This window comes from Herpailurus yagouaroundi, unplaced genomic scaffold (assembly GCF_014898765.1).
Source record: "Herpailurus yagouaroundi ecotype Mexico unplaced genomic scaffold, PumYag 29, whole genome shotgun sequence".
Classification (NCBI taxonomy): Eukaryota; Metazoa; Chordata; class Mammalia; order Carnivora; family Felidae; genus Herpailurus; species Herpailurus yagouaroundi.
This window is the reverse complement of record NW_024412377.1, coordinates 31,319,082-31,342,334: the sequence shown is the minus strand read 5'-3', so window position 1 is coordinate 31,342,334 and position 23,253 is coordinate 31,319,082. Positions and strand designations below refer to the sequence as shown.

Below are 23,253 nucleotides of genomic sequence, written 5' to 3'. Positions count from 1 at the left end.
AAGCTAGGCCGCCATCAACCCTGCCATCTCAGGAGTCCTGGCAAACAGGGACAAAGGATGACAAAGGACTACAAATGATCTGAGGAGATCTTTCAAAGTGACAGTAACTAAAAACAAAATTCAGTTGGAGACTTTGGCCCTCTCATATGAGTTTCTGCCTCTTCTGAAGAATTCATAAGGCCTTTTCCCATCCTTTTCATGAGAGTTATGATGAGGTATTTCACAGAAGAGCATGGGCCTCTTACTCTGCCTCCTACCAGCTATGTGACTTTGGGTGAGCCACTTAACCACTCTGTGCCTCAGTTTCCTCTAAAAAATGAAGACAAAAGTAGTACTTACCTCAGTGAGCTGTTGTAAGTATAAAATTATATAAAGTTATTGTTTACTAATATGTAATAGTAGATTGTTAATATTTGCCACTTAAAGCAGTTTGGCATTAGGTAGAGATTATTCCATGTGGAAAAATAGATAGGTTTATGAACACAAGGCAAAGTCATGGCTGTGCTTTTCTGTCCATGCTGCAAGACCTGTCAGGAGAGGTTTTATGTAGACCAAAACATGTGCATATAGGAGGCAAGGAATAAACTTCAAATATGATAATAACCCAGAAATTAATGTTACAGGTGAGGGGCAAGAGGAAGACATCATTCTTTCTAGTAAAACCACATCTTTAAAAATCCTCCACTAAAAGTTATCACGAATATCAAAGGCATTGCAGTGTATTCGAGAGACATCCTGGGAGAAGTCAGCCTTCTGTTTTAGAAACAAAAGTCTGGGAAGGATTCCATTTTTCTAGGGGAATTATTTACAAGATTCAAATTCATGCTGCCTGCTTGTCACTTCCATCCACTTAACTACCAGGAGCTTCAAATGCTCCACAGCTCCTGCCCACATCCCATAGGCCCCTTCTTTGGACTTTGGAGCTCAATAAAGTTGTTTCTAGGGGAAATTCACTCTTGAACGTTATGGCTGTCCCATCGAGCAGTCACACTGACACCTAGTGGTCTAAAAGTTAAGTGCAAGCACTTAGTCCATTTTAATCTTTTTGTCAAAGCCCAGGGGCAGTATGTCCCAGGCATGTATTTCTATAGTTGCTGAGTGAAGAGAAGTGGATGTTGGAATCGTCTCTGTATCAGCCACTAGGAATAAACCAAATATGTATGTGTTTGAGAAGAGATGAAAATCCCATGAGAAATTTTAGAAGCTGAAATTACCTGATCGGAAGCTAGTAGAGGGTTTCTCTCATAGATATGGAGAGTTCAGGGCTTGTCCTGTTCTTCTACTTCTGCTAACTGGCCTCCTTACTCGAACAAGAAACAAGTAAAACCATTCAGTATATAAATTCAATGTATGATTTATTAATAATATTGCTGAGTCCGCGCCCTGGATGTTGGTCAGATCTTGCTTCCAAGAGCAGGTTAAATGACACAAAAGCTCACGTGCAACATGTAACTGATTCCTCACTCTGTCTTTCCAAGTCAGGGACAACCCCAGCAGGAATGCCTGCTCTAGGGTGATAACGTATGGTGGCCCAGACAAGGTTATCATGCAAAAAGACTTTCTGGCCTTCATCCTGAATTTCATCCATTTAGGCACTTGGATATTCATAGAAAAACAGCACAAAGCATATTGGACTTTTGTGAAGGTGGGCATATCAGTTTCCTGTGGCTCCTGCAACAAATTATCACAAACTAGATGGCTTACAACAACAGAAATGTATTCTCTCACAGTTCTGGAAGCCAGAATTCTGAAATCAAGCTGTAAACCAGGCCATGCTCCCTCCAAAGGCCCTGGGAGTGTATCTATTCCTGACCTCTTCCAGCTTCTGGTGGGTCCAGGCATTATCTGGCTTGTGGCTATATCACTCCAATCTGTCTTTGTCTTCACATGGCCTTCTCCTCCTCTTATCTTTCTCCCTTCCGTATTTTATAAGAACACTTGTTCCTGGATTCAGTGCCACCTGGATAATATAGGATTATCTCATCAGATGATCCTTAATTAGGGGCTCCTGGGTGGCTAAGTCAGTTCAACTATAATTGTTGAACTATATAGTAGTTCTATTTTTAATTTTTTGAGGAACCGCCATACTATTTTCCATAATGGCTGCACCAGTTTGCATTCCCACCAAGACTGGACAAAGGTTCCCTTTTCTCCACCTCCATGCCAGTATTTGTTATCTCTTGTTTTCTTTTTTGTAATAGACATTCTGACAGGTGTGAGCTGATGTCTCATCGTGCTTTTGATTTGCATTTCCCTGATGATGAGTGATGCTGAGCATCTTTTCATGTGTCTGTTGGCCATCTGTATATCTTCTTTGGTAAAATGTCTATTCATGTCTTCTGCACATTTTTAAAATTGGTTTGCTTGTTTGCTTGTAGGAGTTTTATGGTTTCAGGTGTTACATTCAAGTCTTTAATCTGTTTTGAGTTAATTTTCATGTATGGTGTAAGATAGTGGTCTGGTGTCATTCTTTAGCATGTGACTGTCCAATTTTCCCAGCACTATTTATGGAAAAGACTACCTTTTCCCTGTTGTATATTCTTGATTCCTTGGTCATAAATTCATTGACTATACATGCATGGGTTTATTTCTGTGCTCTCTATTCTGTCCCATTGATCTTTGTGTCTGTTTTTATGCCAATACCTACTGTTTTCATTACTATAGCTTTGTAATACAGTTTGAAGTCAGGTAGCATGATGCCTCCAGTTTTGTCCTTTCTCAAAATAGCTTTGGTTATTTTTTTTTTTTTTATGGTTCCATACAAATTTTCGGATTGTTTGTTCTATTTCTGTGAAAAATGCCATTGCAATTTTTATAGGGATTTTATTGAATCTGTATATTGCTGTGAGTAGTATGGACACTTTAATGATAATAATTCCTCCAATTCATGAACACAGAATACCTTTCCATTTATTTGTGTTCTTCAGTCTCTTTCATTACTGTCTTTTAGTTTCTAATATAAAGAACTTTCACCTCCTTGATTAAACTTATTCCTAGATATTTTATTCCAGATGGGTTTGTTTTCTTAATTTCTCTTTCTGATAGTTCATTATTAGTGTTTATAATCACTTTGGTATCCCAACATGCCACATGCTCCCATTTGTCCTCATGGTTGGCAGGGCTGGTGATTGTCTTATGCATAAAGAAACCCTTAGATGAGCACAGCAGGATAGGATGGGTCATATACCATGAGCTGCTTGAAAAAAATCTCCCAAGGTGATTGTACCATACCCTGTGCTTCTAACTTTCCCTGTCCCGTGTCAGAGGAGACCATCCAAAACACCTTTGTTTATTTAACCCATCAGTTACAAAAATAACATTAGTCAGTGAGGTGTGCTTATACCACTCAAGTAATTTTTTATTGTTTTTATTTATATTAGAGATCTGACATTGGTCCTTTGTGACATTTTTGCCACATTTATATGTAAGTCATTTAAAACGTCTTAAAAGTTTTGAAAAAATATTCTCAATCAAACAAAATTTCATCCGGACAGTAGAATGTCTTCAAAAAGCTTGATCTTGTTGAAAGATCATTTTCTCCTCCATTTCGAGTCATGTTCATTTTCCTCTTCCAATTACTAAAACTAGGGTAAAAAGAAAGAAAATATCCCACTGTGGAAAAATATCAAAACAATTGTATCATTTACAAAGAGTTTTCATTTAATTTAATAATCTTTCAGATACTACTCAACTATTTACACCACTTTTTTGTGGTAAAATATACACAACATAAAATTTGCCATTTTAACCATTTTTAAGTGTGTACAATTCCATGGTCATAAGTACTTTCACACTATAGTATGGCCATTAACACCATCCATCTCCAGAATGTTTTCATTTTCCCCAACTAAATTCTATGCCCATTAAACACTAATTCCCCATCACCTCCTACCCTCAGCCCCCGATCATCACTATCCTACTTACACTCATTATGAATTTGACTACTCTACGTACCTCAGATAAGTGGAGTCATACAATATTTTTCTTTTTATGATTAGCTTATTTCACTTAACGTAATGTCCTCAAGGCTCATCCATCTTGTAGCACTAAAGAGTTTCTTCCTTTTTCAGACTGAATAACATTCCATTGTGTGCATATAACACTCTTTCTTCATCCATTCCTCCACCTTTGACACTTGGATGGCTTCCCCCTTTTGACTTCTGTGAACAACGCTGCTATGAACATGGGTGTACAAATATCTGTGCAAGTCCCCATTTTCACTTATTTGAGTGGAATTGCTGGATTGAAGAATCAGCATGGTGTTTTCCACAGTGGCTTCACCATTTTATATTTTCACCAGCAATGCACAAGAGCTCAATTTCTCCACATTTCTTGCCAACATTGGTGATTTTCTGGTGGTTTTTTTTTTTTTTATAATAACATCCTAATGGGTGTGAAGAAATAGCTCATGTGGTTAAATATTTTAATTAAAGGATATCTTTATTTTAAAATAATAGGTGACTTTCTCTATCGTATTTTCATTCTTTAAGAAAACCACAGAATTTTAAAAATCATAAAAACAAGAAGGGATTTTGGTATGTTTAATTTTTTATTTCTGTTCTTTGAATGAACCATCGATGTTAACAGTATGTGTGTGTGTGTGTGTGTGTGTATACACACACACACACACACACACACACACACACACACATTGCTTTGTATCCAGACAAAAGGAGTTATTTTATATGAATTCATTGCTATCAATCTGATTTTTGCCTTGGGTCTTCCCAAATCATAGCCTCCTTCCCTGGCTAGATCAGTTCACACCCTTCAACTTCCTTCTGCAGCCAGATGAATAACAAACACCATCCCAGGGGAACAATGGATGAACCGAATGGTGCCCCAGGCCCTTGAACTGCCTATTGGATTATTCATGTCACTGACTCTAGGGGGCAGTTGTTTGGGGAGAAAAGAGACCTAATAGGTCATCCAAGTAAACATCCCACCCTGATGTGACACTCACCGAGACCAAACATCAAAAATAAAGCCAGTGGCATTGTTTGTTTTGTCTTCTCTCACCCTTTTCAGATTGCCTGTGATGTTGCAAAGTCCAGCAGGATGTCTTGGCCTCAGGCCCCATATCCCCTGTCTTGCTTTGTCTCCTTGCTCATCTTAGATCTGCTATGGTCGCGACCGACCGTGGGTAGAACAAGTACTAACACACCACCTGCCATAATGAAGGGTTCTTGGGCAGAAGGTAAATCATTAAGGTTAGGTGGAAGACGTTTTGGATCAGAATGAGAAATTTGTCTTCTATGTGAGCTGAGGATTCAAACTGAAACTTGTAACCATACAAGAAGGAAAGAAAGTCATGATTCCTCTGATGTATTTAGGCAAACATGGGATTTAGAGTCAGAAAACCTAGGTTTAGTTCTCTTTTCTACCATGTGCTGGAGCTTGGTTTTTCCTTCTCTGACAATAGGAATAAATCAAGCTTTGAGAGGATCAAATAAGATATTGTATGTAAAATTTTGTCTTAAAATGTGATTATTAGGTCTAATAATAGAATTAGAACAGATATAAAATGCCAAACTCTAGAAATTTTTGCTAACCATGCAAGTGTACATAGTTTGGGGGGGGGGGGGGGTTGTTGAGGGCATTTGGACCCTGAAATGAGTAATCTTAATAAGCACAAATTTTAAACATAGATGGTGGCTATGTGCTACATCCAACAACTACTGGCACATTAGCAAGGAGTCATCAGTTCTCTCAGAAGAAAATGAAGGAATGTATGAAGGAATGGATAAGTGAAAGCCCAGAGCAGCGGAAGCCATGAAGCACCTTGGAAAGATGAGGGACCAGGGGAAAGAGGGTAGCTGGTGTTAAGAGCAAGATATACACCATGAAAAGTCTGAAATTGAGAACAGCACAATTTTAATAAGAAAGGGTGCAACCTGCTCTAACAAGTCCCGTGGTGACAAAGGTGAGAGAAGTTGCTCATCTTGTGACACAGTCTTGTTACTGTGACTTATGGGAGAGGACAAGCGAGGCAAGAGGTGTGAGGTGAACGCACTGTTAAATCCTGATTACTAAATACTGAATGCATTATTTTCAAAGTTCAAAAGGAGAGACGGAGCAGGAATGCAAAGGGGGACACGAAGGGAGGGCTTCATACCGCCATGTTCTGTAGAGTGGGGTTTCAAATTTTCCCTTTCTGTTTGTGGAATCTTTCATAATCCTTCACGTCTAATGGCTAGGTTCATTCTCCTCCATTCACACTCTGGATCCTTTACTGTAACCGGTCTTGATTAACTTGTCAACACCTTCCTCTTCTGAGCCGATTTCTTCTCACAGGACTTTCACATGCTGGGAAGGAAGTCTCTAGAAAACCCCATAGATGGCCTCATCTCCCTACCCCAGCCCACTCCATGTAGACCATACACTTTCGGTTTCTAACTTCCTGTCAAGTGCAGAGAGAGAACTCACGGCCCGGGCTCCCGTGTCTATGTGTGTCTGTGTGTTTGTGTCTGTGCTGCAGGGAACATGGAGACTGAGAAAAAAGGAAGCAGAACATTTCTATGTTATTTTTTCCCAGGTCAAACAGCATCTTTCTCAGCCATCAAGAGTTTTTATTTTAGATCTCGTATGTTTTTAGCAAAGTAAGTTTTATTTTGCTGGTGTGTACTACGTATATATAAAAATAGAATAACCACTAGAAATAGTAAATGAAATTAAGATCTCTTTGAGATGATAGAGTTGGAGGCACAGGAAAAATGAAAGAACTCCACATAATGGAGTGTACTTAAATATTGTCTTAAGATCCAAATAAGCCGCTAGTAAGACATCTATGAAAACACTTCAATTACCTACAAGTTTGTTAGCCAAAATGTAAATTCCTCAGAGACTATCCTCTAATTTATATATTTAGTTAACTCAGGCTGAGTGAATTATACAGTAAGCAAATGTACGTTAAATTTTCTATATAAGCTATGCAAAATGGCTAACAAAAATAAATGGTTTGGGGGCTGTCATTCCCTACCACCAACATCTGACTTCATATTCTCTACATCCTGTCACCATTCCATTAGCATCAAGGAGTCAACAACTTATAGCAGAACAAACTTCAGAAACATGTAAGAAGTCACAGTGAAGTTCCTGATCCATTTTGCTTAAGCCATCAGAAGCCGTGACAAAGTCAGAACCGTGTTGGTGCAGGAGCTATTTGGTAGGATAACCAGAAAGGTTTGAAGGCTCTACTTTGTAGAAAGATGGTGATTTTCAAGCCCAATTTTAAATACAGAAGGTACATAAAAGCCTAAAGCATCAATATACCTTGAGAGTCCAAGGTGACACAGAATTTGGAAAGTGGGCCATCACTGACTGAGCTTTACTTGCTGCTGAACTATCTTGTTTCCTCTACTCCAATTCCCTCTAGAAGAGAGAACACAGTAGGAACAAGGAAAGGATCCAGAACAGGTGCCTGAGGTAATACAAGGGGGAATAATGATGCAGAGGTTTTCTGCTAAGGTACTTAGGCCAGCCTCCTGAAGCGAAATGGCCAAGTTCACCTGTGTTGAGGGGATCCAAGCAACACAGCGCCCAGAGAGACCCCACTCGTGCCAGGTGTTTTCTTCTTCCTCCTTTACGCCTCACAGCAGGAGGCTGGCTGCCGGGCTTGTCTGCAGCTCCATCTTCACCTTTACAAGCCACCGACAGTCCTGTGAGGGCTCCCCCACCGCTTCCGCCATCAGCTCCTCCTACCTGTGCCCGTGCCCATTCTGCAGAGCCTGAGCTTGCCCCGAGAACTCAATTTGTGGTGAGGAGCATGTTCCCACATCCTGTTGAAGAGGGGCCTGGTGCTCCTCCAACCTCGGGGGCTCAGCCAACTGGAATCCATCATGGCCCATTCACAATGAGGTAGAGACTCTGTGAGACAGAGAGCTCTTAAAAAGAGATTCATGAGAGGGGTTCAACACCCTTCAAGAAGCTAAGAAAATCATGTCCCCAGCTATCATGTGTGGGCTCAATCATGGTGAAATTCAAAAAAACTCAGCCCATCAGCCAGTGTGTGTGATAGATATTATGGAAAGAAATGTGCCAGGCATTAGGGAGGTCTTGTTTGGGTGAGTGGTGGCAGAGGGGGGCTGTTTTCGAGGAAGAAAAATAAAAACAGTTCCCTGCTCTTACAACTCACTGGGGAAGAAGAGTAGACACAGTGTGTACTTAAGTTAGAATCCACTAGGTACCTCAATATTTAGAAAGTGTTAATGGGGATGAAAAAGGCGTACTGCAGTTTCACTGTCTCTAGTGCCCAACCTGCCATCTATCATCTTGTGAGAAGTTGTAACAAGTACTGTATTTTCAACCAACTTCTATTAACTCTGTCTTTACAACTAATAGCAAGTAGAGTGGTTTTATTAAGTAATCTCTGACAGTGAATAGTTTTAAGAAAGTTTGTTTTCAGATTAAAGCAATTCCCTTTTCCAAGTTCACTGAGTATAGAAGATTAAGTCTCTTTAAAAAGAAAAGAGGAGTGCCTTTTTTTCTTTAAAAAGAAAAGTCGGTTGCTAAGCGTCCGACTCTGGCTCAGGTCATGATCTCGTGGTTCCTGAGTTCAAGCCCCGCATCGGGCTCTGTGTTGACAGCTCAGAGCCTGGAGCCTGCTTTGGATTCTGTGTCTCTCTCTCTGCTCCTCCCCCACTTACACTCAGTCTCTCTCCCTCAAAAATAAATAAACACTAAAAAAATTTTCAAAAATGACACAAACACATCTTGAGGTAAAGTCAGGCTTCAATTATTTTAAATTCATTAGTTCCCCATGATTCATGGCTGTTTTATCTTTTGTGTGCTTTATAAATGAAACTTTACAAAGATGACACTTTCAAAGACATGGAACTTTGAAAACAATCTTTAGCAACAGTTTTTTTTTGTATTATTTAGTTTTCACACAGGTATTTATAGGCGTTAGATTATATTCTATTACCAAAATGGGGCTCCTGGGTGGCGCAGTCGGTTAAGCGTCCGACTTCAGCCAGGTCACGATCTCACAGTCCGTGAGTTCGAGCCCCGCGTCAGGCTCTGGGCTGATGGCTCAGAGCCTGGAGCCTGTTTCCGATTCTGTGTCTCCCTCTCTCTCTCTGCCCCTCCCCCGTTCATGCTCTGTCTCTCTCTGTCCCAAAAATAAATAAAAAACGTTGAAAAAAAAATTTATATTCTATTACCAAAATCAAAAGCAGACTTTCTGGTAAAGTGTTTTCAATAATCCAGGAGTGATACTAACTCAGGGCTTCTCAGCCGCAGCACTATTTGGACTGATAATTCTTTGTTGAGGGGCTGTCCTGTGCATTGTAGGATGTTCAGCAGTATCTCTGGCTTCTACTTACTGGAAGCCAAGAACACTCCCTTGGTCAGTCATCTCAGTCAAAGATTTTGCCAGACATTGCCAAAAATGTTTCTCATTGAGAACCACTGGATTCACCTAATATCCAAGATATGTTTATAAGTATGAGTACTATAAAAATACATCCCAAACTAAGCAAAACCCTGTTATCATCAACAGTGATAAAGTGTTTTTAACTTTTGATATGAAAATACGTAGACAAACTAGCTACAAAGGGGAACATTTTCTTAATGTGTTCAGTTTCTTGATGCCTGTCCTAAATGTCATCTCAGCCTTTGTTTAAGTATGTACTTGATCCATTACCTTCACATAAGTTGCTAAAAGCAAAGAAAGATTTTCTGGAATCTGGAGTTGTTAACTAGCAATGCAGCGGATGTAGCAAATGCATTTTCACTCACAGCCTCCTCCCTGGGGGTTGTGGAAAGCGTGGTAAGTTTATGCCAGTGAAGATACACAATTCTGAGGAAGGGAAAAATATATGGGGGCTAAAGGAAATTCATTTCTATCAAGAGTATTTCCACAGTTACATCTGTGTGATTATAGAGCAAGAGATGGGAGTTGTTTGTACTAAACATTATATAAGTAGATGGAAATGTAGGTACAGAGGGAAATCATAATGAATTGCTTCAAATGATTTTGGAAAAGAAATTTGAGTAATTTGAGATGACATGTTTGATTTACTTAAAATATCCTGAACTCAAAAGGTCTTCCAGATTTTAAATACCTCTTCTTAGGAATAAGTAGGGGCCAATCTTTAAATCATTAAAAGTTAAAAAGGTTCTGCAAACTAATGTAAAGTGTTAATAAGGGAAACCAGACGCAACTCCCTGTACCATCTTCTCAGTGCTTTTGTAAATCTAAAACCGTTATAAAAATAAAATAAAATAAAAACCTATTTAAAAAAATTGTGCCAATAATATGCACTGATGTGGATCAACTGTAAGGGAAGATGACAGAGATAATATTGAAAATATTTAACCACTGGAATTGTACAGGTACCAAGCAATCAGAATGGTTGCTTGTGATATATCCAGCTGAGCTCGTATGTAGCAACTATCAGTTCTGGAAAAAAGCAAACTGCAAAGCAAGGGTTTCCACTTGTGCAAAAAGTGGGGACAGGAAGAATGTGTGTGTGTGTGTGTGTGTGTGTGTGTGTGTGTATAATTGCATATGTACAGCTTAGAAATATACATAAGACCCTGAGAACAGTGGTTACCTCTGGTGAGGCAATGAAATCAGGATGAAAGAATGTCAAAAAAATTTTTTTATCATTTTTACCTTTCTATCCTTACCATTATGCAAGAAATCCAGCTATTATTGTTAAGATTAAGGGCAAATCTGGATGTTGAAAATCTTCTCTAATAAACTTAAAACAATGATAATGATCAAACAACTCCTAAAGCTAAGCAGTCAGAATAAGTGATTAAATAGTTGTAGAGTTTGGGCTACTGATTTATTAGCAGTTCCTGTTTCTTCAAAGTGTCCATCCTATGTAAGAACTTACTACTATTTCTTTCTCTATTTTTCAACATTCAGTGAAAAGTTTCAGAGTGTGGGTAAACCAAACTCCAACACAATAACTCCATTATGTTATCCAGCAGTATGTGTGTTTCAGTCACATTGATTTAAAATTACAACATAATATAACATATGGGGCTCCTGGGTGGCTCAGTCTGTTGAGCAATCGACTCTTGATAATGTCTCTCGTATTATCTCACAGTCATGGGATTGAGCCCCACACCAGGCTCTAAGCTGACGGTGGAGCCTGCTTGGGGTTCTCTGTCCCTCTCTCTCTGCCCCTCCCCCTTTCACACACATGCACACACATGCACTTTCTCTCTCTAAAAAAATAAATAAATAAAAATAACATTTAAAAAAGAACATAATATAGCATAATGTATAAACTTGTCAAAGCACTATGTTGTTCACCAGAAACTAATGTAATATGTGTCAACTACACTCACATTTTAAAATTCAAAACAAATAAAATAAACATAATTAAATTAAATTAAAACATAACGTTAACTGCGGTGCCTGGGTGGCTCAGTTGGTTAAGCATCCAACTTCAGCTCAGGTCATGATCTTGCAGTTCATGAGTTTAAGCCCCGCGTCGGGCTCTGTGCTGACAACTCAGAGCCTGGAGCCTGCTTCAGATTCTGTCTCTCCCTCGCTCTCTGCTCCTTCACCACTCGTGCTCGCTCACTCTCTCTACCTCTCTTTCTCTCTCAGAAATAAACATTAAAAAGAATTTTTTTTAAAAAACCATAATGTGAACTATTATAACTTCAGAATTTGATCACCTGGAGAAAATGATATCATATGACTAGTGAATTATAAAAAATAAGGTTGGCAAACAATCATTGGCTGTGCAGTACAGGTAATTCTTGATCTAAGAATGTTACATGCGTTCATCCATTTAATCTTGATTTAAAAACAAAACCCTGTGAAAAACGGAGAGTTATTATTATCATTTTACAGAGGAAGAAAACTGAGTCTCAGAGAGGTTAAGTAACTTGTTAGGTCACATGGCCAGTAATTGACAAAATCAAGATTTGAACCCAAGTCAATAATCCTAGAGCCTGGGTTATTAACCATGATGTTGCATGGCCTCCTGGGTCTGGCCTGGCAGCTAAGAGACTTAAGTTCCAGTTCTGAATCAACCACTTCCATATTTTCTACTGTAAAACCAGGACGTGGAGTTTGACAATGGGTTTGTTTGTTTCATGGGTTTTCCCCCATGAAACCCAAGATATGCAGTTGCGATCACTAAGTACGATATTGCCGTAATCTTTTAGTTGCTCTTTCCTCTCCAGTGCAGTGAGAGAGGAGGACTAGATGATTCCTAAGGCTTCCCTTGCGGTATAAAACTAGGAGACCCTCTGATGTTACAAGCACGCTTACAGTTATTAGCTTAATCGACTTAATAGCCCCATGAAGCTGCATTGTTATTCCTATGATAGAACTGAGCAAACTAAGGCCCAGAGACCTTCTGTCCCCAGCCCTAAGTTCAACAGCTGGTAAGATTCAAACCCAGGCAGTCTGGCTCCCCAGTCTGTGCTATTAACCACTCTGCAATGTAGCGTCTTGTTATAAATCTAGAATAAATTATAGATCTAGAATATACATTGCAAAATATAAAATGAGTCCAGAATAAAGGAGTTCTTCCCCGGAGACCAACTTTCTTACAGATGGGGAGCATGTTTTTGTGTTAATACTTCTGTATGCATCTTGCGTTAGGGTTTGAAGTCTCTGCAGCCGTGATCTCCTTGGGAGGACACAGGGAAGGACCCATCTTCTCCCATTCTATCCCCCAGCACCCCAACTCTCCCTAGTCCTGCTGTCTTCCTGCCTACAGCCTTCAGGGATTGTTTGAGGATTGGAAGATATCATGGGGACAAAAAGAGTGGTCAAGGTAGACAACGTAAAAAACAAGATGTTCTCAGCAACTTGAAGATAGGGTAGTAAGTTAAAGGAGCAAATTCAAACTGGAAAATGGTGTTCTCATCTGCTTTTCTCCTCCTAGCACCTAGGTTCCCTTCCCCCATCCTGCAACCACACATACATTGTGGTTTGGAACAAAGAAAAACTCCAGGTGAGGGCACCACTTCTTTTAAATTGCAAGTCGCAGTATTCATTCAGCTCATTGCCAACCCTTATTTCCCCGAATATGCATTAGAAGCCTGAAGGTGTCAGACCCCAGCCCACGTGTTGTGGGGATACAAGAAGGAATGAGACCATTTGTGGACTTCAGATCCCTAGATACACCTGAGTTTACATTCCTGTGCTCGCAGTTCCTGGCTGTGAGCCCTTGAATAGGCTACTTAATATTTCTTTTTTTTTTTTTAATTTTGTTTTTAACGTTTATTTATTTTTGAGACAGAGAGAGAGAGAGCATGAACAGGGGAGGGTCAGAGAAAGAGGGAGACACAGAATCTGAAACAGGCTCCAGGCTCTGAGCTGTCAGCACAGAGCCCGACGTGGGGCTCGAACTCACGGACCACGAGATCATGACCTGAGCCGAAGTCAGACGCTTAACAGACTGAGCCACCCAGGCGCCCCAATATTTCTCTCTTTTTTTTTTTAATTTTTTTTTTAACGTTTATTTATTTTTGAGACAGAGAGAGACAGAGCATGAACAGGGGAGGGTCAGAGAGAGGGAGACACAGAATCTGAAACAGGCTCCAGGCTCTGAGCTGTCAGCACAGAACCCGACGCGGGGCTTGAACTCACGGACCAAGAGATCATGACCTGAGCTGAAGTCGGCCGCCCAACCGACTGAGCCACCCAGGCGCCCCCCAATATTTCTAATAATAGTTTCCATATATTGAGCCCATGATCTGGTTTTGTGGTACGGAGTAGGGCATCGAAAAGTGAGATGTATTTGGACATGTGGCCAGATAGGTGGTAGTGGGGGGAAATAAAACATCTTCTAGGTGAATATTAAAGCACAAAAATGGAAACTGTCATGGCCACAGGTGTATCTTCAGTGATTTTTTTTTTTTTTGATGCTTCAGATTTTCAAATATTTCTAGAAGAACTAGAAAATGTCAAATCCTTGCTTTGGAAAGAAAGAGCAAACACCATGAATTTTTCCAGACTACAGGGGATTATATTCAGAGAAGGGTAACTATTTGTTGTCTTTACTGAGTAATATCCTAATTCTAGACAAGGACAGAAACTGTGCAGCAGGCCTTCTAAGAGGGAGTGTTAAATGTCCTTCTAGAAGAGAGGAGACTGGAGAAATGACAAGGCTGGATGTGAGACTTCCCAGCCAGTCTCTACTGCTTCCTGGTCACCTTCCCCGTGGGTTCCCAAGAGAGGACCAGTTTGGGAGGTGATCACATTCTGCCTGCTACTCTGGTTCCAATTGAATCAGCAGCACTCAGTATTTACAAATAAGTAGAAAAACTCACTTACTATTTACTTATCCAAATGAGTGAGCTTTTCTGCCACATCTCAGTTCTCAAGCAGATAACACCTTAAATGTGGATGGGACCAGAAGTCCTCTTGCAAACCACAGAGATGTTAAACATGGCCGTGCTGTAGAAAGCGTGCCAGCTGGATTTATAGAAGAACTTATTTTCACTTTTTCAAGTGCAGTTTCTGTTTAAGAGGCCCGACTGTAAAATATGGAAGAAGTCCCTTATTAGTCACTTCCATATTTTGTCAAGTAAAACAAAGGAGAAACACACCAAGTTTAGAAGAAATCCAACAGGAGAGCTGGAGAAAGACAAAAGGTAAGTTGTAACTTAAACAGAAATAGACGAGTCAGTCTTAGACAAGCAAAACAAAACAAAACACTCTATGCACAGCAACAGCCCTCCCCTTCAAGAAACTCTCACAGATTATTTTGCCATAGAGGAAGATAAGTGTTACAATGTCTCCCTAACCAATCAGGGACGCTGCAAGCCTCAAACCAGGAAGCCTTTAGAGTGTAGTATTTTAAATTGTGCAAGTGAGACTTCTGGCTCTCAGTTAGTTTTTGTTCCCTGTGCTTGTAGGACACAAAAGCAGATGTGAAGTCCCTCATGGCGAAATTTAACACGGGGGGCAAACCCACGGAGGAGGTCTCTGTCAACAGCCGCCCCTTCAAAGTCGCGGGGCAAAGCTCACCTTCAGGAGTACAAGCTAAAAAGAACCTATTCAACAACCAAGGAAGTGCCAGCCCTCCTGCGGGACCTAGCAACGTACCTAGGTTTGGGTCCCCAAAGCCACCTTTGGCAGTGAAACCTTCATCTGAGGAGAAGCCTGACAAGGAGCCCAAGCCCCCGTTTCTAAAGCCTACGGGAGTGGGCCAAAGATTTGGACCACCGGCAAACTCAGCCACCAGAGACCCTGAGGTAAAAGTGGGATTTCCAAAACCTGTAGGCCCCAAGCCCATCAATGTGCCCAAGGAAGATTCCAAACCTGTGTTTCCCCGGCCCCATGGGAATAAGCCTTTGCTTCACAATGTAAACGAAGACCACGACCTAAAGCCACCAGGCCCCAAGCCGGGCTCTAATCCCCCAGCCCAGGAAACTGAGCAGAAGCAAGTGTTCCCCAAGTTGGCTGGGGTTAAAGGCAAGTTTGGGTCAGCCTCCCAAGACCACGACCCCAAGCCCCTCTTAACCAAGCCCGTCTTTGGCCAGAAGCCATCCCTGAGTAGTGATGACAGCCACGAAGACGAGAACGCCACCAAGCACGCGTCTCTACAGAAAGGCCTCCCGACCCCCCTTGGAGCCAAGTCCAAAATGACCCCTTTAAAACCAACAAGGCATGACGAAGAAAATAAAGACCAGGGAGGAGAGACGTCAAGTTCACCTTTCCCTGGCGTGGTTCTGAAACCTGCCGTGAACAGAGGAAGCCCAGGCCTCTCCAAAAATGCTGAGGAGAAAAAAGAAGATAGGAAGATAGATGCTGCTAAGAACGTCTTCCTGAGCAAAATGAATCAGGAGGACCCAGCCTCTGGGGCTCCTCCTGCCAAGTTCCCTAAGACGCCTTCTAAGCTGACAGGGGCAGGGCCATGGGGCCAAAGTCAGGAGAAGGAAAGGGGAGACAAGAATTCAGCCACCCCTAGGCAGAAGCCCCTGCCTCCCCTGTTCACCCTGGGCCCACCACCACCAAAGCCCAGCAGACCCCCAAATGTTGACCTGACGAGATTCCGCAAAGCCGCTTCTGGAAACAGTGAGTTCTTTTCTCGTTCGCTATTTAACAAGTTTTGTTCTACAGCAGAGGGTGTTTTACCTTCTGGGGAAAAAAAATTGTAACAAGGAATGATTCCATCACCGGGACTCCTGGCATGTGGTGACCTCTCTTTGGCATTTTTTTTGCTTCAGTATGGGAGGTGTGAAAGGCAAAAATCCTTAGTTCTGTGAGCAAGTGCCTTGGTGGGCCGCTTTTGGGGTGGGAAGGGAAATATATCCACTTGATCGATAAGTGGTTTTGCTTTCATTTACTTCCTTAGCTGGGTTTCATTTCTGTTGGATGAGGCTAAGGTGTGTTCCCCTTACTGCCACAAAAGAGTTAGACAAAAAGATGAGCAAACCTTTCGGCTGATGGTTTTCAGACTGGGTCAATTCTGATGCCCGGGAACATTTGGCAATGTCTTGAGGCAGTTGTGATTGTCACTACCGGAGGTTGCTACTGGCAGGTAGCATGCTGATAGAGGCCGGAGTGGCTGCGACACATCTGGGACCACGTAGGGCAGCAAAATAGCCAGCCCAGTGTCAATAGTACAGAGCTTGAGAAAACCGCTTCCAAGTGATCTTAAATGTCCAGAATGTCATCATGCGTTTCCTAAGCCCAATATTCAAATAAGAGAGGAAACGGGGCTCAGGAAATGCCACTTTCTGTTTTGTAGTTCAGCTGTTTTCTATTTCTCGACATAAATCTTTCTGAACTTTGCTGATTCCTAAAGTAGTACCTAACTAGGATAAGCCAAAGGGACACTTTAGTCTCCTTCGGGGTAAATAGCTTAATTTTCTTCCGGAGATGTTACAATCCTATGGCACGTGCTAAAACTTGATGCCGAATGGCCTGACTTCCCACGTCATTGTAACCCTGCAGAGTGACAATGGACGCTCACTTATACCTGAAATGATTAATATTTTAGGCCAATAATGTGCAACTATTGTTTATTATTGGGGAAGGTGGAGAAAGGATGCTTGTGGAATAGAGACCACACCACTATCAGACATATTTTCTTCCTAACAAAAATATGGCCTAATTAAAGCAGTTCTAAGTATAAGTATGTTTTTCTTTTTCGGTTCTGCAGAAGCATCTTGCAGTCTATCATCTTCCTCAGATCAATATCTTGCTGTTGATCAACAGATTAGTGATCAAATCCCCCATTAATCTATCCTGTAGAAAGCACATTTGAAATGACGCCATGATTATCCATCTTCTAGAAGGATTCAGCCTTGTCACGTTTGTGTCCTCCTCATCTGTCACCTTCTCATTTTAATACTGGTCCATAACTCAGAAACATTATTTTTGTGACAATTTCTAAACATTTTTTTTCTTTTTTTTTTTCTTCTTCTCCCAACGTTTATTTATTTTTGGGACAGAGAGAGACAGAGCATGAACGGAGGAGGGGCAGAGAGAGAGGGAGACACAGAATCGGAAACAGGCTCCAGGCTCTGAGCCATCAGCCCAGAGCCCGACGCGGGGCTCGAACTCACAGACCGCGAGATCGTGACCTGGTTGAAGTCGGACGCTTAACCGACTGCGCCACCCAGGCGCCCCTGTGACAATTTCTAAAAGATCCCCTCTGACTTCCCTTAGTTCTTCTGTGCCTCAGATAAAATTTAAAAAAAAAAAAAATTAGCTATCATAACCTCCGTCTAACCTCTAACATCAAACCAGGGAAACTTAGTGATGTTAAGTAGAAATCCTTGGGCGTTTTATTCCATGTTCTCCATCTTTATTTCCACTCAACTCCCAGGTTTGAGGTGGTAACCAGTTGTCTCGTGTCATGCTGTTGAAATGCTAATGGAATCCACTGCTCTACAATCCCGGCAAGGGACTGTCAGTATTGGTCAGTATTGAGCTGACCACCAGTGCGATAAAGTTCCAAGGGACCGAGGCCAAACTGCCCATAGGCAGAGTGGGTCCTTGCCTTCTTTTCTCCCTTTCCCCCACGCTGACCTGCCTCCCTACTGCTCAAGTGCCCACGACACAATTTAGACTCTAACTCCTCCTATAATGTATCCCACCTCTAACTCAGATCCCTTGGAATATATTATCCTCCAAAAGTGAAGTAGTTCCCTCCTCATCCACCTTTTTCACAAATCAAAACTCAGTCCTTCTTGATTTGAACTGACCTCAGTTTAGTGTCAGGATAAAGCAAGCAGATTCCTAACTTTAAATTGTGGGTAACACCCCTTTAAAGCATTCACATTTTTTTTTAATGTTTAAATTTTTTAACTTGATTTTTTTTTAAATAGAAATTACATCTGGCTGAAAAAAAAAAACAAGTATAAAATGATATACAGTCCTTGTCTGTCATTTTCTGGGTCTTCTCAGCCTCTGCCCCACAGAAACCACTTTTCTTAATTTCTATGTCCATCCAGTTTCCTTATGTCTATGTAAGCAAATGTAAACATAGATATTAATCCCCTTGGCTTTATACTCAAGAAGTAGGACATTATATGCAATGCTTTGATCCTTGCTTTTTAAAAAAAAAAAATCTTGTATATCTTTTCATATTTTAATAAGAGGTAACTGAATATTCTTTAGAGTTGCATAATCTTCTGGTAAATGAATGACTTACCTAATCGATTGAAGAATTTGTACTGTTTCCAAACCTTTTCTCTTCAAAACAATGCTGCAAAAAATAAGCTTGTATAGGTGACTTATATGTTATTTTCTGAACACTGAGAATTTCCTAACAGGCAGGTCTGCTGACTCCTGATCCTACCACTGCTATTTTTCCCAAACTACACTAAGGAATTTAGCATTCCACTTAAGAAGGTTAAAAATATACCAGATTTAGAAACTATATAGTGTTTGAATTAACCAATGCTTCATCTAATTACTCTGCAGGTTTTCAAAGCTCTAAAACTATTTTTTCTTAGCCTTCTACCTGATTCCTTCCTTTCCAGGTTCACATCCAACCCCTTAAACCTCTTCCCCAGACCTACTCTCCATCTTTTATCATCTTTGTCCAGTATATTGCCCATCAAAAATATGTATTATTTATTGAGGACTTGTTACATACCAGATACACACTACTCTGTTCGCTCCTCCCAAGAACCCAATGAAATAAGAATTCTATGAAGAAACTAAAGTTCAGAGATGTTGGGCAATTTACCCAAGGCTGTACCATGACTAAGCAGGGGCAGAGCTGATCCTTGGGTGTCTCTAATTCCAGGGCTAGGGTCCCCCTCACCACACTCCCTGCTAGGCTCCTTCTCTTGAAACATAGGATATCTTGAGATAATAATTGGGGCATAAGGGATATTCAAAGAATTCTCATTCTTCTCTCTCTCTCTCTCTCTCTCTCTCTCTCTCTCTCTCTCTCTCTCCTTTGGCTGAAACTTTTTTTTTTTTTTAACTACAAATACCACCGTAAGCTACATGAAGACAGACACCAGTCTGCTTAACATTATTTATTTGGAGCATAGAAATAATACCTTCTTGTTCATTGCTCACGTCTGTCATCCCACCAAAGTCTATTTAATCAGATTTTAGTATTAATATTCTCTATAGCTTAGCAATTACTTTAACGAATTAGATAACCCCTGTCAGTAGGCTTGCATTCCATTGAATAGAGGTTCCATGTGAAATGAATATTACACATGGGGTCTATATTATAGATCTATTTGACTTACTAGTAAACCATAAGCTCGAATATAACATACTGTTTTTCTGAACATGAAGCTAATAACTTTTTTCCCCCAGAACCATTTGGGATTACAAAAGCCTAAACTTTCAAAAGATAAAAAATCCAAAATATCAAAATGTTTTCTAAACTAACCTTGTCTCTGGTTCCTTTTGTTTCCTGGGCCAGCGGTGAGAAGAGTTCATCCTAAGCATGAGTGTGTGCCCAACCAGCAAAGTTTTGGTTGTTAAGATCCCCTGGCTTGACTGTTGGTTTGCATGTGGGAGATTAGTAATAAATCTGCTTGGAAATATTCCATCCAACCCTTTTCCTGGTCTTGTTCTTAATACTGGAGAGAAACTAAGCTCATCTTTCTATATGGTAGCTTTAAGAATGATCAGTTAAGCATCCTGACAATTGAAGAGGTAAAGCCAGGGTCCCAGTGGGTATTAGCAAAGGGCTAATGGTGTGACTGACCCCTCCATACCTGCTTATGCATCGCTTCAACTAATCCAGCCAGCAGTAGTTTGGAACCTAAAGGTGCCCAGGCTATTTTCAGCAGCAAGGATAGGAGGAGGCACGATTCTCCTTCATATACCCTAAACTATCTCTCTCTAAAATTGGATATTCATACATCACGTTATATCAATGTGTGCTGTTCCAAACCATTACAAGGGAAAGGGATTCTATGCTCAAACACATTTTAAAAATTGGGGGGGGGGGGTGGTAAGTAGACTTTTTTACAGCAGAGTTTCTACAGGCATTTGATATAATACTGTACACTTGGAATCTAAGAACAAGGAACCTAAAAAACAGATCCCAGGCACGTTTTCTGGGTTTTTTTTCTTTTTTAATTTAATTTAATTTTTTTAATTTACATCCAAGTTAGTTAGCATATAGTGCAACAATGATTTCAGGAGTAGATTCCTTAATGCCCCTTACCCATTTAGCCCATCCCCCCCCACAACCCCTCTAGTAACCCTCTGTTTGTTCTCCATATTTAAGTCTCTTCTGTTTTGTCCCTCTCCCTGTTTTTATGTAATTTTTGCTTCCCTTCCCTTATGTTCATCTGTTAAGTGTCTTAAAGTCCTCATATGAATGAAGTCATATGATATTTGTCTTTCTCTAATTTCGCTTAGCATAATACCCTTTAGTTCCATCCACGTAGTTGCAAATGGCAAGATTTCATTCTTTCTGACTGCCGAGTAATACTCCATTGTATATGTATACCACATCTTCTTTATCCATTCATCCATTGATGGACATTTGGGCTCTCTCCATACTTTGGCTATGGTTGATAGTGCTGCTATAAACATGGGGGTGCATGTGTCCCTTCAAAACAGCACACTTGTATCCCTTGGATAATACCTAGTAGTGCAATTGCTGGGTCGTAGGGTAGTTCTAATTTTAGTTTTTTGAGGAACCTCCAGACTGTTTTCCAGAGTGGCTGCACCAGTTTGCATTCCCACCAGCAGTGCAAAACAGATCCTCTTTCTCTGCATCCTTGCCAACATCTGTTGTTGCCTGAATTGTTAATGTTAGCCATTCTGACAGGTGTGAGGTGGTATCTCATTGTGGTTTGATTTGTATTTCCCTGATGATGAGTGATGTTGAGCATTTTTTCATGTGTTGGTTGGCCATCTGGATGTTTTCTTTGGAGAAGTGTCTATTCATGTCTTTTGCCCATTTCTTCACTGGATTTTTTTTTTTTTTTTTGGAGGTGTTGAGTTTGATAAGTTCTTTTTAGATTTGGATACTAACCCTTTATCTTATATGTCGTTTGCAAATATCTTCTCCCATTCTGTCAGTTGCCTTTTAGTTTTGCTGATGGTTTCCTCCGCTGTGCAGAAGCTTTTTATTTTGATGAGGTCCCAATAGTTCATTTTTGCTTTTGTTTCCCTTGCCTCTGGAGCCATGTTGAGTAAGAAGTTGCTGTGGCCAAGGTCAAAGAAGTTTTTGCCTGCTTTCTCCTCGAGGATTTTGATGGCTTCCTGTCTTACATTGAGGTCTTTCATCCATTTTGAATTTATTTTTGTGTTTGGTGTAAGAAAGTGGTCCAGGTTTGCTTTTCTGCATGTCACTGCCCAGTTTTTCCAGCACCACTTGCTGAAAAGACTGTCTTTATTTCATTGTATATTCTTTCCTGTTTTGTCAAAGAAGAGTTGGCCATATGTTTGTGGGTCCATTTCTGGGTTCTGTATTCTGTTCCATTGATCTGAGTGTCTGGTTTTGTGCCAGTACCCAGGCACATTTTCTGAAACATCTCACAGATTGGGCCAGTTCAGAACACTGAAAAGTTAAAGGCAAAGCTCTATGGTACACAGACTGAAAGTGAAGCATGGGTCGGCTTCAGGTGGCCACGTTGTTCTGCTAACTCACTGTCTACGTGTCTGATGTGCATTTTGTGGCTGTTGTCACTCTTACTTTCGGCTCCATCCTGAGCCCACTCTACTTCGTTTGCCTTCCTTGGTCTTTGGGAAAGCAGTTTGCCATAAGACCTCTGGATCTTCTGTTCCAGGTTGAAACTTCTGGGGAACCATTGACTGTTAATTGGGCAGCTTACCTGGGTTTAACTCTAAAACAGAAATGCCTGGGGTGCTGGGGTGGCTCAGTCAGTTAAACATCCGACTCTTGATCTCTGCTCAGGTCATGGTCTTACCGTTTGTGGGATTGAGTCCCATGTCAGGCTCTGTGCTGACCGTGTGAAACCTGTTTAGGATTCTCTCTCTCTCTCTCTCTCTCTCTCTGCCCTCTGCCACTTGCACTCTCTCCCTCAAAATAAATAAATAAATATTTCAAAAAGATAAATAAAATAAAGCAGAAATGCCTCTGAAAGAGCATTCCCTCTCTTAACCACAAAAGCCCACAAGCCACTGTTCAAATCTTAAGAGCTTCCCATTCTTCATCTTTCTAAGTTCTCAACTTCTGCTCTTCTAAGATAAACCAGCTCCTCAGTCTAAACCCTGTTCTCACAAACAACCTGCCTTATCCCAACAGTAACCTTTGGGCATTTTTTTATCTAATGTTTTCATCATTTTTATAACCAATCTACATGGTCTTTATTTTTACATTCTGGCATTTAAATTTACTGTGGAGAAGTCTGGGACCACCCTGAATTTCCCCCCCTTTGAACGTGATTATCTTTTCTATCTGGATTCCCAAAGAAACCTCTGTCTTTAAGGTTTAAAAACCTAGCCAAAGTATGTTAGTGTCAATCACTCCATCATCAGTATTTTCTGAGAGATGTTCCTCTTTGCTTTTGGGGATTTTCTGTTCCATATGAATAGAGGTCACACCAGTTTCTTTAGATCTGGCTGATGGGTGACAAATGCATGTGTTCTAATCCAGTATGATCAATTCACCAGCTCTGAGTGTTGCTTCTAATCCACTCTTCTGTGGAGCAAAATATAGCTGTGCTGGTCTTGAGGGCTGGATGCTGTTCCATTTTCTGAGATTTCATTTTGTTTCCTATACCAGGGCAAGGCCAATCATGGTGGCTCATCCCCCTTCTGCCTCTGATATGATGCTGTCATGGTATTTAGGGCTTTCACGCTATACGTTTCTCCTTGACCTTCCCCAGAGTGTTCACTCACCCCTGAGCCCACTTCTCCAA

At 40.9% G+C, this 23,253-nt stretch overlaps 1 protein-coding gene and 1 long non-coding RNA gene across 4 annotated transcripts in view; one reads left to right on the top strand and one right to left on the bottom strand.

The window, feature by feature from the left end:
* Positions 1-23,253, top strand: part of FYB1 (FYN binding protein 1) — a 161,655-nt gene that overhangs the window by 45,874 nt on the left and 92,528 nt on the right. For all 3 annotated transcript variants that reach the window (XM_040495871.1, XM_040495878.1, XM_040495863.1), the window contains exon 2: positions 14,842-16,003. In XM_040495871.1, the coding sequence (XP_040351805.1) occupies positions 14,869-16,003 (1,135 nt within the window). In that variant the 5' untranslated portion in view covers positions 14,842-14,868. The remainder of the gene's footprint in view (positions 1-14,841; positions 16,004-23,253) is intronic.
* On the bottom strand, positions 3,333-3,999 carry LOC121043885 (uncharacterized). Its single transcript, XR_005797032.1, has 2 exons — positions 3,955-3,999; positions 3,333-3,584 (listed from the first exon to the last, which is right to left on the bottom strand). It is a non-coding gene; the product is annotated as an uncharacterized LOC121043885 (long non-coding RNA).